Source organism: Dermacentor variabilis, chromosome 7, assembly GCF_050947875.1.
Source record: "Dermacentor variabilis isolate Ectoservices chromosome 7, ASM5094787v1, whole genome shotgun sequence".
Taxonomy (NCBI): domain Eukaryota; kingdom Metazoa; phylum Arthropoda; class Arachnida; order Ixodida; family Ixodidae; genus Dermacentor; species Dermacentor variabilis.
The window spans coordinates 160,395,622-160,409,087 of record NC_134574.1 but is presented as its reverse complement, the minus strand read 5'-3'; the positions used below and the strand labels follow the sequence as shown (position 1 = coordinate 160,409,087).

General features: G+C 44.2%; 1 protein-coding gene across 5 annotated transcripts in view; it reads left to right on the top strand.

The window, feature by feature from the left end:
- The window catches only part of LOC142588317 (uncharacterized), a 94,977-nt gene extending 84,814 nt beyond the window's left edge, over window positions 1-10,163 (top strand). For 2 of the 5 annotated variants that reach the window (XM_075699926.1, XM_075699923.1), the window contains exons 2-5: window positions 3,410-3,622; window positions 4,210-4,401; window positions 5,564-5,671; window positions 6,362-10,163. In XM_075699926.1, coding sequence (XP_075556041.1) covers window positions 3,410-3,622; window positions 4,210-4,401; window positions 5,564-5,671; window positions 6,362-6,943 — 1,095 coding nt within the window. In that variant the 3' untranslated portion in view covers window positions 6,944-10,163. Of the gene's footprint in view, window positions 1-3,409; window positions 3,623-4,188; window positions 4,402-5,563; window positions 5,672-6,361 lie in introns of all 5 variants that reach the window. The other 3 variants (XM_075699925.1, XM_075699922.1, XM_075699924.1) reach the window with 2 other exon arrangements.
- Window positions 10,164-13,466: the final 3,303 nt, after the last annotated feature.

Below are 13,466 nucleotides of genomic sequence, written 5' to 3'. Positions count from 1 at the left end.
CTTGACAGCTCCATTGTTAACGGCATCAGCTTTGGCGAAATCGATTGACCTTCCTGACGAAACCCCTCTTGCTTCCCCAGTCACACTGCTCCAGCCGAGGAGCCTTCTTTGGCGACCACAGCTTGCCGTTCGCTGCAAGACAGTCTCGAGACTACATAGTCACGTTGGCGCGCACAGCGCGGCTCCGCACGTTGAACGCTAAACTGAAGTGTAGTGTTCAGTCGAGGTGTACGTGGCTCGAGGTGCACACACAATGCCTCGCCTTCTTTTCCTCGTGCATCCGCCGCAGCTGTCGCTCATGTAGGCTTCCTTGCAAGGACGAAGCGGCAATCACGTGTGTGTCTTTTGTAGAGTCCTTCGCGTGTCTTTGTTGCGAAGAGCACTAGCCGCCACGGTGACACTGCGGGCACTTTTTTCCCTCTTGTTCTCAGCCTCAGGCGACCGCTATAGGTCGGCGGTGCGCCGCTTTGAACTCGTGATATCTAAATGAAATGCTCGCTACACATGTGGCCGCCGGGGCCCAGGATTCGATCCCGCGCCCTCGAGCTTGGCAGCGCAACGCCCAAGCCACTGCGCCACTACGGCGGATACGTGGCACATATGCCTGAACGCTGCCCTCCTGCTCAACAGTGGCGGCGTAACTGACTGTGGGCTCGAAACCGCGTGGGCTGCTGCATCGTTACTATAGCGTACACTGTAAACTCTCAGTTGTACTAATGTTTCAGAATAACGAACTTTGTTTAGAAAATCCGCGGCGGTTTTCCTATGTTTTCTATGCAAAAAATCTTTCAGTTAAACGAATTTCTGAATAGCGAATATTTCAGTTGAACGAACTTGATTTGTGGACCCGGGCTCAGATTTGAAATCAGTTCAACGAAGTCTTGCGCACTGCAGCGCTGGCGTAGCCGATGCCCGCCGCCCCCAATTCGTCCCTCCAGCGGCGGCTGTGTGCAGTGGGACAGTGAGGTGGTTGCCTGTGCTGAACTATCAGACCTGGAAATTGTTTCCAGTATTCGTCCCGGAGAATATCTTTTTTTTTTTTTTTTTTTTTGAAAATAGGCAGCAACGTAACTGTTACGCACTTCGTACATATCGATGTACCTACTCTATAAATTGCATTTCACACTTTTGACTCGATGTCCGCGTGCTGTTCCATGTTCTAGTTAAGTGAACTATTTCCTTGGTACCCTTGAAGTTCACTGTAGTGCTTTATTTTAGTAGGACGCTATATGGCTCTCAATTCGCCGGAAGTCGATTCGAGTTCAGCCCAGGCTGCGGTTAATGTATGCGGCAGCACGCCATTCGAGTGCTCCAGAAAAATATGTCATTGGGCGTAAGTGCGTATCGGCTCAAGGTCCACTGTCGAGATTGTGGATGCGAATCGAGAGCCTTTTTTCGTTTCTCAACTCGTGAATCGTCGCGCTCGTAACGCTAGTCTCATCTTCCAGGTAGCCAAAAATGCTAACTTCCGCACAGCTTTCACCTGCCTCTAACTTCAATGACTACTGCACTTCCATTAGGCCGGTGGGCGGCTTGCTTGCTTATAACAATCTTTTATTACTGCACCGGCTGCGGACACAATGTGGGCAGGAAAATTTCGTGAATTTCGCCCCTCGCCCTTTACTCTGCCGAGACGGACCATCTTGACGGTAAAAGCGCCGCACTACAAGGCGAACTGCGGGGGAAGCGAATCGGAAAACGAGGTCTGGCGGCGGTACGTTTCCGCATCTAATGTGGCTAGCGTCCGTGGTGGTGGCGTTGTTGGCGGCCCCGCGTCGTCGTCGGAGGAAAAAAAAAAAAGAAAAACGAGGGTTTTGCGCTGTTTCGGGGGCCCCCCGAGGGCCGGACGATCGGCCGCGCCGTAGACTGCGGCGCACCCTTGACCCGCTTTGTGTGCGTGGCTGGCGGTGCCTGCTGGTCGCCCTCTCGCAGTAGTGTTTACGGGCACCGCGTGCTCGGCTTTTGCGGGTGGAAATCTACTGCGGGAAGGCACGCTTTCCGCTGCCCCTGTTGCGTCTGGGGCCCGGCGAGGGAAAGGACACACGCCGGCGCTTGCGTCGAGGGACAGAAGGCGGCATTGGACGACGATGGTGACCGTTTCCCTTTTAAAACAGACCGGTGACATGTGCCACCTCTGCGCCGTGCTATGCGGTTACTACGCGGCCCGCTCGGACGCCACCTACCGTGCTCACTCGATATTCCGAAGCGCCCGCTGTTGCGAAGCCCGTTGCGTGACGACCGTGGAAGTTGTCTTCCCCGAACTTTGGTGCGACTTTCCGACACAGTTGCTCGGTCGGAAGGCGTGAATTTAATGTGTGACGAACATCGTGTTTGAGGCCAGGCTAGCAACATTTAGCAACTTAATCCGTGCGCGTTCACAAGTTCTCTTTTTTTTAAATTATTATTCGTCGCGATCGAAAGCCCACTGAAGGGGCTCTTGTTTTCAGCTCCGCGTTATTGTTGCTTTTGCGCATCATTCCCTACCGCCAACTGAAAACATTTCGAGATGCGAATAATCGCCGGTGCTGCACCCTTTACGTGGACCCGACTTTTGGCGCCATCGATTAACCAGCGGCGCGACACCGAGGGGGGGGGGGGTGGATGGGGGTGGACTGATTGTCACGTCGTTTGATGAGTGCGAGCGGCGGCCTCCCTCTCGTTCTTTCCGGCTAAACTTGCCTTCTTGGAAAAACGGGGACGTATTCTCGTGGGAGTGCCTCTGATCGATCGCGCGGCCTCGTCTCTTGACCGTAATCTTCTTCCACATTTTACTTAGCCGTGCACGGCACTGACTGCAAGAAGCTGCAGCCGCCGCAGAGGCTCTCGTGCAGTTAGGCCTCTTCGGTTTCGTTCGATCTCCTAGGGAGGATTTGGACATTTTTTTTTTCTTCTGGTATTTCGGATAGCTTTCCGGGGATGGGTGTGGTGACGCTAATTGATGATACCTTCTCAGTATGTCCGAATGAAAAAAGATATGCTCGTGCCACATTTAAAACACATATTTTATTTATTATTATTATTTTGTACAGACGTAATTTTCTAAACAATTGAACAGCAAACTACCATAACACGGAAAAAAAACTTATGCAAGGCATTCATTAAAGCAGTGTATAAATGCAACGAAAGTACTCTTTTTTTTTTTCCACATGAAGTGACTTTTCAAATAGCCTTATTAATCATGCCCAGGCACACAGCCACTGACCATGTGTCATTTTCATTGCATGACGCTACACATCAGCTAGCTAGTTATCCTCGTTTATTTATTCATTTAGTTTCATGAGTTATTGTCACTGCACTGTTACTCAGTCAGACATCATTTCTGTATGAAGATGAGCTTTCTCTGTCAGCCCTGTAGTGGAATTTACCAACTATCAACTCAACTGCGACCTTTGTTTTGTTGTCTTTGCAGTATTCCAATTTTTCGGGAATCACTGGGATCCCCACACGCACCACTTCCACGCTAACTCCCACAACCTTGAAGAACATAGAGGAGTCGTTCTTGGAGCTGCAGTCGGTCCCTCCAGCACCGATGGAGCATCAACACCAAGCTGGCTTCGTGCCACCCGTGGTCAACATTACCCAGTACCAGCAGCAGCAACAACAGCATCAGCAGCAGCAACAGGTTAGTCTCAACTCATTGTTGCCTAGCTTTACCTCTATATTACATTCTTTAACATTCTTATGAAATTATGTCTCTGCAGTGCTTTTAGTTTTACTGTTATTCAACTCGCATGAATGTACCTTAAGGACAATTATGCTTTTAGCTGAGCAAAGGACAAAGCTACATTTTTGGTCTTGCTCGATATATGCTTATATAGATCAGGTGCAGATAATCTGTAATCAGCTGTTTTGGGTGGATCTTTAAGAAAAATACAGTTTTCGGTGGACCAGAACCAAGTAATGTTTTTCATTCTACATTATGCCCCACATTATCCCTTCAATATCAGTTTTGTGGTGAAGTTTGGATTTAGTATGCCACATGTGTTGCCTAGTTGATTCCCCAATAATGTGAATATTAAGCAACAGCCTGTTCTGTGACACTGGATTCAAGCCCTGCAATACCCAAGCAGGTGGCACTTTTGAACTAGCTGCCGTCCTAGGCGCCTCATTGACCTAGTCCTTTACGACATTGTATGTAACATTGATGTTGTTGTCCTCCATGATGTGTGTTGTGCTCAAGCCGATCAGGCTCCTCCTTTCTGGTCGCAGCAGCAGCAGCCTCCAATGGTGACGATCAAGCAAGAGGTGGATGATGACTGGCTTCCCCCGTGCACCACTCAGCAGCAGCTGCAGCAGCAGCAAGTGACTCGGCACATCAGCAACACACCTACACCATCGCCACCGCTGCCCCCTAAGCCAGCTCGCACTGGTGGTGGCAGGAGGCCCAACAGGAGTGAAAAGGTGAGCCTCCGCACACTGCAACGCGAGTGGGGTGGGGCTACGCTAATCTCACAGTTAATGAGTATATGAACTTCATTTGGTTTTTGTCTCAGATTTTATCAGTCAATGAATCAACCAATCAAACCTTTATTCACAATTGATTCTAAGCAAGCTTTATAAAGGCAACACCCCAGAACTCTGCTCGGAGTTGTGTGAGAGGATTTCAAAGAATGGTAGTGTGGTTGTAAACGACCACTTAGTTAAGAAAAGTTCAAAAAGAGAGAGTGATGGAGAGTTGTGCATAGAGCACTAAAACAGAATGTAGTTGGGAGTGTCATCAGAAATTGCAAAGAAATAATGGTGAAAACTATATTAATCCCTGGCCTGAGATGATGAGAGGCAATAGCCAAATCAATTGCAGGTGGGAAAAAAAAAAGCACCCCTTTTAAGATTTCGTTGTGAGTCTTCTTTGTGCCATTGAATTACCACAGTGCTGCACAAGCTAATTCAGATCTACTGCATAAAATTTTGCACATCTGTGTTCCTGTATCTTGCATCTCGATGAGAAAAGGGCAAATGTTGTTCATATCGTGCATTCGGTATTCCTTCATGGGTACCATTGTGAAAGGGCTCGACTTTCGGGCTTGTTATTTGGGAGTTTTAGCTTGTCCCCAAACTAATTACTGTTTGCAGTTCTCTGGGTTACCGGATAGGCACACGGCAACAACAATGCTGGTTGCAATGTGTGACACAACGTTTAATTAGAGAGCACACAAAGCTGAAAATGCATTGACCTACCACATTCTGCTTACCTGCTCGTGTAAAGAATCGGTAGTGACATAATTGTTAGCATGCCATGTTTTTATGATTTGCTGCAACGAGAATATTCGGGCGACACAAAATGTTTTCAATACATTGTAGTTAATCAAAGTGCCACAGGGTGTCACTGCCAGCTTTGCTGCTGCCGTTTAAAGCTCTGGCAAACTGCAAATGGTAAGAATTTTGTGGACAAGCTAAGATTCTCTATTGCTACAGTGTGCATGCCATGTGGACCAGAGGCCCTCTGATATCGTTTCTTAAGGTAAGCTTCTTATATGATTATGATTACCATAATCAATATGGTTATGAATATGATTACCAGGTCCTGACATTTGCTTATTGTTATTATTTTCTTGCTTTTCAGCTGAGTCCCGAAGAGGAAGAGCGAAGGCGAATTAGGAGGGAGCGAAACAAACTGGCTGCAGCACGTTGTCGGAAACGGCGGATGGATCACACAAACAGCCTCATTAAGGTGAGCATTGTTTGGGTTCCCACCAAGAAGTGACCACTCTCCAGCATTTATTAAACCCAATTCAGTTTTGCAAACTTTTAAATATAGCAAATGAATACAATGCTCTCCTTTATTTACGTGCCATGCCTTTTTGCACAAATGCCCACCATCTTTAGCATGGATGTGATCAAGTTCCTAGCTTTGCTGCAGGCTCCCTCATTGTTAATGTGGTCTCGCGCTGTCAGCACATGTCCACGGTTGCAAGATTAGACCTCGTCTTGTGCTCTTTGGCTACTCATCACAGTACCACACATGTTCCTTAGCTAAGCTATTATAGGTGGAAGAAGCCTTATATGGAAATCTGTCTCCTTTCTATCTAACTGTGGGTAGAATAACGTCTCGAATGCAGATTTTAGCGGTAAGCTCGCAAGAATGTCATCATTGTGTAGTGCAAAAAAATTTTTTTAAATTTATTTTTCTAATACACCAAGTCTGCCAGCAGTGTCAACGGCACTTGCTTTTCTCTGCTTCCTAAGCAGTGTCAGTAAAACTAACTATTGTACATACAAGAAAAAAATGTCGGCATAAAAATATTAAGCTTTGTTAGCATTGTGAAAGGAGAAGGAAATAGTCTGAACCACTCTCTGTTGTTCCTGCTTTTAGGATGGAAAGCCTTGCTTATGACGTGACTTGATGCATCCATTCTTGCAGGAAACAGAAGGCCTTGAAGAAGCCCGAAGCTCACTGCAAAAGGAGATCGCTGCCCTGCGCAACGAAAAGGAAAACCTCGAGTTTATCCTTGAGGCTCACCGGGCAAGCTGCAAGATGCCCCACATGAAAGCTATAACTACTGCCTCTTCTACGATGAGTGCACTCTCGCAGCAACGACCTCAGCATCTCCCTGTTGTCACCTCATCAGATTCTGGCCCTGTCCGCAACAACCACAAGCTTCCGAATGCCCCTGGCCGAGCCCCCAAGTTTTCCCGTCCCAACTCTCTCGCTGTTACCTCGGTGTTCACGAACTCGGATGGCAGCAGTGCCCTGAACAACAGCTGCAGTGTTCCTGCGTCTTGTCCCTCGCTGTTGACAGAAGTCGCCGGTGTGCCCATCCAGACTCCGTCAGCTGGCATGTACAGCTTTGAGTCCATCGTCGAGGGCACCGGAGCGACGCCCACGGGAACCACACCCCTCACATTTTCGCCAGTGACATCATGTGCCGAGCAGCAGCGCAACACCAACGGTGACCTGTCCAGCCCTGACGGCATGAACCCCCCTAAGCTGGTGTCACTCTGACCCCCACAGAACTGAGGTTTGTGCATCTCGAGAGCTGCGACCTCTGACCGAGCCTCTCATGGGGTTGCATGCACCACCAGTTCTTTCCCCGAGTGTCATTGCTCGGAACTTTTGACGGTGCTTCGTACCGTGTGCAACATTGTCATCCCCTCATGCTGGCACTTGTTGCCCTATGTCCATTTGCAACGAGTCGGACGCGTCCAACGTGATGTGCCTGCCGGGAACTGGCTGCTCTGTTCTGTTTCGCTTGGAGGTACTTAGGTACACTTGCTGGGGGCAGTGTCTTTGTTTGTACTAAAGCTGGAAATAAATGTCAGCTCCTCAAACATAACTTGCTGCTGCATCGTTGTATGCTGCCTGTGCCTTTTAACATGGAAGGTATTTCTGTAATTTTTTCTTACTTTATTTCTGTCATGAGCCTGAAGTGGATTATTCCTTTCTTTAATAAGCTTGATAAACAGGCTCATATGTCGTATAAATTGACTGTGTCTGTGTTTTTCCATGCTTCAGCACTTTCCTAGTTTTTACCAAGAACTGTTGGCATCAGAGTGCAAAAAGTTGAAGTGTGGTTCTCTTAAGTTCTCAATGTGTTCCACTGCTCACTATCCAAGCTATTTTTGATGACCAAGCTTTCTCAATCCAAGTTAAATTTGCAGCTGTGTCTGCTTGACAGGGCATCATGCGTCATGCCCTTACATGAATATGTGTCCTTTGCTGCCTTGCCATGGTGGTAACAAACACCCTTGAACACTGCTTCCTTATAGAGCAGTTAGTTCCCTGCTGACAGCCTGTGGTGTGCTATAATTCTCAGAAGATTTTTGAAGTGGTTGTTGGCAGTGCGTTGTTAGACCAAGCTGTTGCTGTAGAAGGAAGTCAGTACAGTTGCTCCAGTCAAACACCATTCCTCTGGTGTCGCAGATTGCGACACCTCGTGATGCAGGTCACCTTAGTCGGCTGGTTGTGAAGTCTTGGGAAGAATGGGTTCATACACCCTTGGAGCTCATGTGTGATGATTTTGATGGAGGCTGCTTAGGAACTGTATGCTAGGCTGCAAGTTTTGAATTTGCTCAACAAGTGTCTTCTTGTCGCCTCAAATGTGCCATGCCAGAGTGGTTTGTCACTGTTAAGTATCGGGAAGTAATCTCTGTTTTTTTTTTGCGTGTGTGTTTTCAAGGCTGCCTCCAATTGTCATTTACTTGTAGCATGCTTGGACAATTTCAGCTGAATTAGGGTTGTATATAATGTGCACAGTTTTCAGACAGTCCTCGAGCCATAAAAACTAAGGACGTCAGATGTCAAAAGTTTATGGGCATTGATGTCAGCACCTTTCAGCAAGGATTTTCATTCAAGTCCAGTTCTTTTTTTAAACCTTGTAGTTGAGATGTTAGGTGCCTGTACACATGACAATATGTCCTGCACTATGCAGTAACTTAAATATGTCCATACCTTAGTTCTTCGCTATTTCAGCTTTGATTGTCGGAGCATGCAGAAGTGCGTAGCGTGGCCACTACCTGAAATGAATTGTTGCACAAGGCTTTTGTGTGTAGAGTCAATGGAAAAGCTTGTTAGCAATGGAAGAAGGTTTTCCCGATAAAACTGCGGGTTAAGCCAGCAGCTGTAGTCCTGGCGTGGTGCGCACGAGTTTTGCATTCAATGCATAATGCCAAAATATCCTCGGATAATCATAGCCACAGGTTGAGCATTTCAGATCATTTGTGCAGTGTAACGTTGGCGCCATGCACCTAGTCTGTTTTTATTGCAATTCATTGTGTAAGTGAATGAGTGCTTTCATAATCAACCTTAAGCAATATGGAGAGAGAGGACCCCATCACATTTGTGAACATTGGGGATCATTGATTGTAGGTGTATGCAATTCTTGACATAAGAGCGTAAGCCTGTTTAAGTTGGATGAAATTGAAATCAAGGGATATAAAATAAATTGTGTATTTGATAATATATTTTCAAGTGAAGTTCTAGTATAGCCAATGTAGACCAGATATTGCAATCATTTGACCAGCAGTAACCAGATCTCCATTTTAAACAGGCTTCGTTGTACTTAACATTTCACGTGAGTGTTTGTGCATTAAATGCGTTTATTTTTGTGCGTGCATGCGTGCATATGTGATCATAGGGATCTGGGATGACTGAGGTTGGAGAGGGAGGGAAGGGAGAGTGTTTTTATTCTGGCATTGTCATATCATTGGCTCTCACTTTCGTACAGCTGTTTCATTGTGTCATGCGATCACATGCATTTCTGCTTATGCAATGGCTGTTACAAGTGGTTCTGTGCTACATGTAGTATCTCAACGCAACACTCCAGTGAATCTCGTAAAGCGTACAGTGCTGAATATCCTGCCATGTTGGTGACACGGTCTGCCGAGGTGTTTTTGAGAGGTGCAAGATTGTACGCAGTTTATATGCATAATGAAGATTACATATGCATGCATCTAGCATGTACGTTACACCAGTAAAAGACTGTATAGCAGCAAATACTGGGCTTGCATGCTCCTTAGCCAATGCAGACATTCTTCTAAAGTGCCACATGCTTTTTCCTGCAAGAATGCTATATGCGTGGTCTGATAGTATATATTTTCTATACAAAACTTATAATTATTACGATAATATATACTGCATAATGCTATTTTAGATGACACAGCAATAATGCCCTTTTATATCTGCACAACAACAATGAATGTGTCGTTATAACTCTCCGTCGTTGCAGAACACAATGCTCATGACTCTCATTATGCACTTTTGTGAGAATGTTAATGACGGTATGTTTCACCTGCTTATTTGCAGCTCCGAATTGTACCAAAGACTGCTTGTGCCGAACGGAACTCTCATTTGCTTCTTTTGTTTTGCCGGCGTTCATTGTTTTGTTTGAGTTGTTAAATCCAGAGTCACTCATTGTGCTGTGTTTTTAGTTGGTTTTTGTTATAGGTTATTTATTAGCCAGGAACTGATGTTCTTGGCTTCCTTGTTTATTTCGTTGAGCTTCTGTTTCTTTTTTTTCTTTTTTTTTTTTTCTTATTGTGGTTCCGATATGGCACACTGCAATGGAGTGTTTGAGGATCATGTTCTGCCATACATTTTATTGTTTTAGTTACATCTTGTCTTTCATGTTGCATTTAAACGTCTCGAGATTCATGGTGTGTGCGTGCCTGCTTTATCGCTTCTTAAGCCGAAATAAAGAGAATGTTTCATATTTTTATACCTGCAATGTGGTGTACGAATTATTAAATTTTAGAGCTGATAGAACTTATAAACACAAAAATTTTGACAGAAGTCCAATATATTCAGTCGCCACTCATGAGAATCTGCTAAGCGCATGGCAGTTGCACTGTTCGGCAGTTCAGTATTGGTTTTCTGGATGAAACTGACTGAAATTCATTGCACTACAGGAAGCATCAGCTTTTTTATGTCTGGAAACGGTTGTGAACTCTTCAGGTCGTGGGCTTGAGTTCTAACATTAAGATCAATTTCCTGATTCTTTCGGGTAAAATTTTAGTCTAATTTTCATGATTACTTGTCTAATTACTACCATCAAGCAATCTTAATGTGGATGCCTTTGGTAAAAAAGAAAAACCCAAGGAAATCAATATAGAGGGATATCGAACATATACTGAAACACCCAATATACTTTGTCTATCGCACAGGCGGTTTCACATGTTTTCAATTACTTGCCGAGCAAGGACCAGGAAACAAACAAATGCATACAGGTCAGTAGGTTGAACCATCGTCATGTTATGGAAACTTCAAAAGGTAATCAGGTGGCAATAGTGTAAATACAAAGAAACTCTGGCTAGCTTTTCTTTCTTTTTTTTTTTTTAGAGGTAGCTCAGGTTTAGAGAAACAATACATGCATGAGCTGCATCAGGGTAAGTGCAGTTAATATTTACCTACAATTTCTTATAATCTTCAGCCAAATCAACTTCACTGTGGAACAAAAAGTATTTGAATGCTAATCATACTTGTCCTGCACACCTACAAACACCAACAAGTTTAATATTTTAGTTATGGAATTCTGGGCAATTTAAGTCTCTCTTCTGCCTTGATTATATTTTTCTTCAAACTGTTGCTAAGAGACTGCTGGTCATGCTTCATCTATATTACATGGCTCCTCATAGTCTACTTGCTTTATCTAGGTTTTCCCGTAAACTGCCTAGACCTGTGGGTGCAGCCACAATTTAATAATACAGCACACAATATGTTAATCATGACAACGTTTGCACGTCAGTCTGAAAGAAAGAAGTCTTCTATATACATACACGTGAGAACCTTGCATAATGATTGCACCTTGCAATTTATTTCAGTTACCAGTGCAATTGCAATGAGATTAGGAGATTCGGTTTGCAACCTTAATCAACTTATGCTCGTCATTTAAAAAGATCTTCATTGCAACTAAATAAAGCAGTAAGTCTCTTTGGAACATTATTCAAGGTTAATTGCAACTAGCAGTGACTGAAAACTCTATGCATTCAGCTAGGCTGACTGTATTGACAACATTGACTTTAGCAGCAGCCCTGGTCTGGACATTTAACCTCTCTTTAACTTGCCATGTTTGCCACCAACTTTCCGCGAGGGCAGCCATTCACTTTATTATCAACTCAAAGAAGTTCAGCACATTTAAATTTGATAGTACTCTGATTAGCATACCAGACCATACCAGAGTAGCATCCAGTTTAGATTAGTGATACATATACTCTGGAATGATTTTGTGCCATTTAAAATGCAACATTTGGCAACTATCTATAGAAGGAAAAGCAGCATCTCGGAGCAGAGGTGTCGTTCAGTGTCGTTTAATCGACACTAAAGCTGTGCAAGAGAAGCTGCTTTATTAACGTAAGTGATTGCTATTAAAACTTATGCATTCATACTTGCCTGCATGCATAGTTCGGAATAAAAGAATAGAAGGTCCACTCTCACTCAGCATCAATATAATTTTTGAATTTCTATTTATCTTGTTAAATTTGAGTAAATAGCTTGGTTATCTGTAAGGTATTTTATTTAATAGTGGTCGTGAAAACTTAATATCAAGAAATACCGATTTATGCAGTCATGAGACTGATATAAACCCCAGCTAGCTAGAAGTTAGTAAAAGCATTTAATACATGTAAAAAATATTGTTACGCGAACGAAGGATTAAGAACTGGAGACTATTTGCAAGGTATGTTTACAAGGGATAACTTCAGCGCTGGCCAGTTCAGCCGATAGCTCAAGAGCCAGAGAGCGTACGGCTTCTTCGTCGGGGCGCCCGCATGCATCGTCCACAAGAAACACAATATGCGTGCGTGAACACATACAAGTTGCACATAGTACGGTTATTGGGCTAGTTTGTATATAGCTGGAAACGATTTTAGGTGCAAAATAAGACAAGGGCTAATAATAGAAGCAGGCAAGCTCACTCCTAATGCTGAGCTAGTTCTTGTGAAGCGATTTGCTTTTGTCTTTTAAGAGGAAGCTTTAGCTCAGGCCCAATTACGATGCCGCCTATTCAAATACATGTAAAACGCAGAAACGCTTTTCTGAGGTAAGCACTAGGCCGATTTTAATGAAATTTGTTGCATTTGCAAGAGAAAGTTACATTCTAGTGTCTGATGGAAGTGGAATTTAGATTTAGGGCCTGAATTCTTCTAAAGGAATTTTCGAAAACTGGTAAGGTTGAAAAAAAAATAGAGGCACGAAGTTTACAAATTCAAAGATCTGCACCTAGAACAGATATCGCAGTTCTGCTGTAAACTGAATCCATTAGAGCATTCATAGTGCACAAATTTGATATGTCACGTTATGTCTTATGTGAATTTGTTACACTGTCTACAAGGGTTTTGCAAAACTCTCACTTGCATATTAGTGATAAATTGGAGAGCCATGTGTAATGCAACAATTTTGTTCACTTTAGATGTACTACTAAATAGAATTGTTATTATCATTTCTGATTGGCGAGTTTGAGTTGTAAACGTATAGTTTCGTTTTCTGAAAATGTGCGATTCTTAACAATTTTTATTAAAACATTGACTGCCTAAATCCAAAATACTCTACCAACAGTCACTATATATAGGTTTTAACTTTCCCTTTTAAATGCAACAAACCTAATCAAATTTAGTGCAGTGGCGAGAAAAACAATTTCTCCTTGCATCGGTACCGCAGCCAATGATGCTGTAACCTTGATCAGAACTTGGTCAAAGCTAGTGTAACTAATGCCCATGGATTATCACAACCCGGATTCTGTTATCAGGGCAAATTAGTGTTGCTTCTGAGGTCAAGTAGCAACACCACTGCACAGACATCGGGTTTGGTCTCGATGGTCTCAGGCACGGTGCTACCGGTCTGACATGTACCATGAAATTTGCCATCACCCAGCGTATGTGGTTCACAAGATCGGTTAAAATTATATTGCAAGCTCAGAGAGGGGGCTCTTGGTTACTTGGAGTGGCGGCTCATGGGTGCATGGCTCCCCAGTGAAACGGAAACCAATAGGAGGGCAGGACCCGCCGTGGTTGCTCAGTGGCTATGGTGTTGGGCT